The sequence below is a fragment of the Phytophthora parasitica genome (genome assembly GCF_000247585.1).
Source record: "Phytophthora parasitica INRA-310 unplaced genomic scaffold supercont2.61, whole genome shotgun sequence".
In the NCBI taxonomy this organism is placed as follows: domain Eukaryota; phylum Oomycota; class Peronosporomycetes; order Peronosporales; family Peronosporaceae; genus Phytophthora; species Phytophthora nicotianae.
In genome coordinates this window covers 61,467-62,699 of record NW_008649047.1, presented here as the reverse complement: position 1 = coordinate 62,699, position 1,233 = coordinate 61,467, and the positions used below count along the sequence as shown (strand labels likewise).

The window sequence follows — 1,233 nt, the reverse complement described above, 5'->3', positions numbered from 1 at the left end:
TCGATCCAGTCTTGACCAGAATGACGGTGCCTCCAGAATGATGGTTCGAGTCAGAATGATGGTTCTGGTTGCGCACTTGAAGTAAGCGACCCCTTGCAGCTGATTGGTCCATTTCCATCCGTCTCACATTCTCCAAATTTATCAAGCGCTTCACCACAATAAGGTGATGCTCAAGTTGCTAGATGTTAGAGATGTTTCTATGTCGAGACATTCTCCCATTTGCGAAGCCACCATTGTCTTTGCTAACATCTTTCTATTTGAAGAAGATGCTAAGCTGATCGTTTCACGAGAGCTCAGCGCAATGCCAGTGGCACGGGTGATAGTTTCAACGTCGCTCTTCTGCCCTAGACATCGATCATCGTGCTCGGAGCCGTACTGCAAGAGTTGGAAACTGGATCATCAACTAGAAGTACAATGTAGCTGGAAGGCTACACCTCATCCCATTTACATATACCGTAAGAAACTTTGATCCATTCTGCTATCTCATACTTGCTTCTACTCAAAGTCTTCGCGCTGCTCATGAGTGCCGTCACCAAGAGCGAATGCAGCTCCGCAACCCAAACCGCGTGCGGCAGCAGCAACCCGGCTGGGTGTAGTATCATCACGCCCGAGTGTAACAGTAGCCCATACGTCATGCGAGTCACCGGTGATTCCGTGAGCACCGCCGAGTTCATGAGCGTCGCCGTCACTGACTATGCCAGCCGCACCACTAAGTCCGCGGCTGCCATCGCCAAGTCTGTGATCATCACCACCTCCATGTCCTCGCCCGTCGTTGCTGACAAGTCGGCGAGCGCTGCGGCTACCAACTGTATGTGCTACTCCACCAGGCCCAGCTGCATCACCAAGCTCGCGCCCATCTTCGCTATCTGTGCAAGCAGTATCATTTAGAGCCTGACTGCCACCGACTCCGCGAGGGCCATCATGGCTGCGTGCGCCACCAACAACCAACACCAGCTGCGCCAGCGGCACCACCAAGTCCGTGCCCCCCCCCGTCTCCAAGTCTGCGCGCGTCATCACGGCCAAGTCCGCGCTCGTCGTCGTTGGCAAGTCTGCGAGCGCCGCTCCACCATCAAGTCCGTGTGTGTCGTCACCGTCTGTGAGAACGGCACCACGGCCACGTAGGCGGGCTTCACCACGACGTTCACTAGTGCATCCAATTTCGCGAACATCACTACAGACACCACTAAGTTTGCTAGCTACCACACTTCCAGGCCTATTGTCCAAACGGCTGTC

The 1,233-nt window shown here is 54.4% G+C and overlaps 1 protein-coding gene across 1 annotated transcript; it reads right to left on the bottom strand.

Annotated features, from left to right (window-relative positions):
* Positions 1 to 495: 495 nt before the first annotated feature.
* PPTG_23975 (hypothetical protein) lies at positions 496 to 1,014 on the bottom strand (the record flags this gene model as incomplete). Its single annotated transcript, XM_008914533.1, has 1 exon — positions 496 to 1,014. The coding sequence occupies one exon, from the start codon at positions 1,012 to 1,014 to the stop codon at positions 496 to 498; it is 519 nt and encodes a 172-aa protein (XP_008912781.1).
* Positions 1,015 to 1,233: the final 219 nt, after the last annotated feature.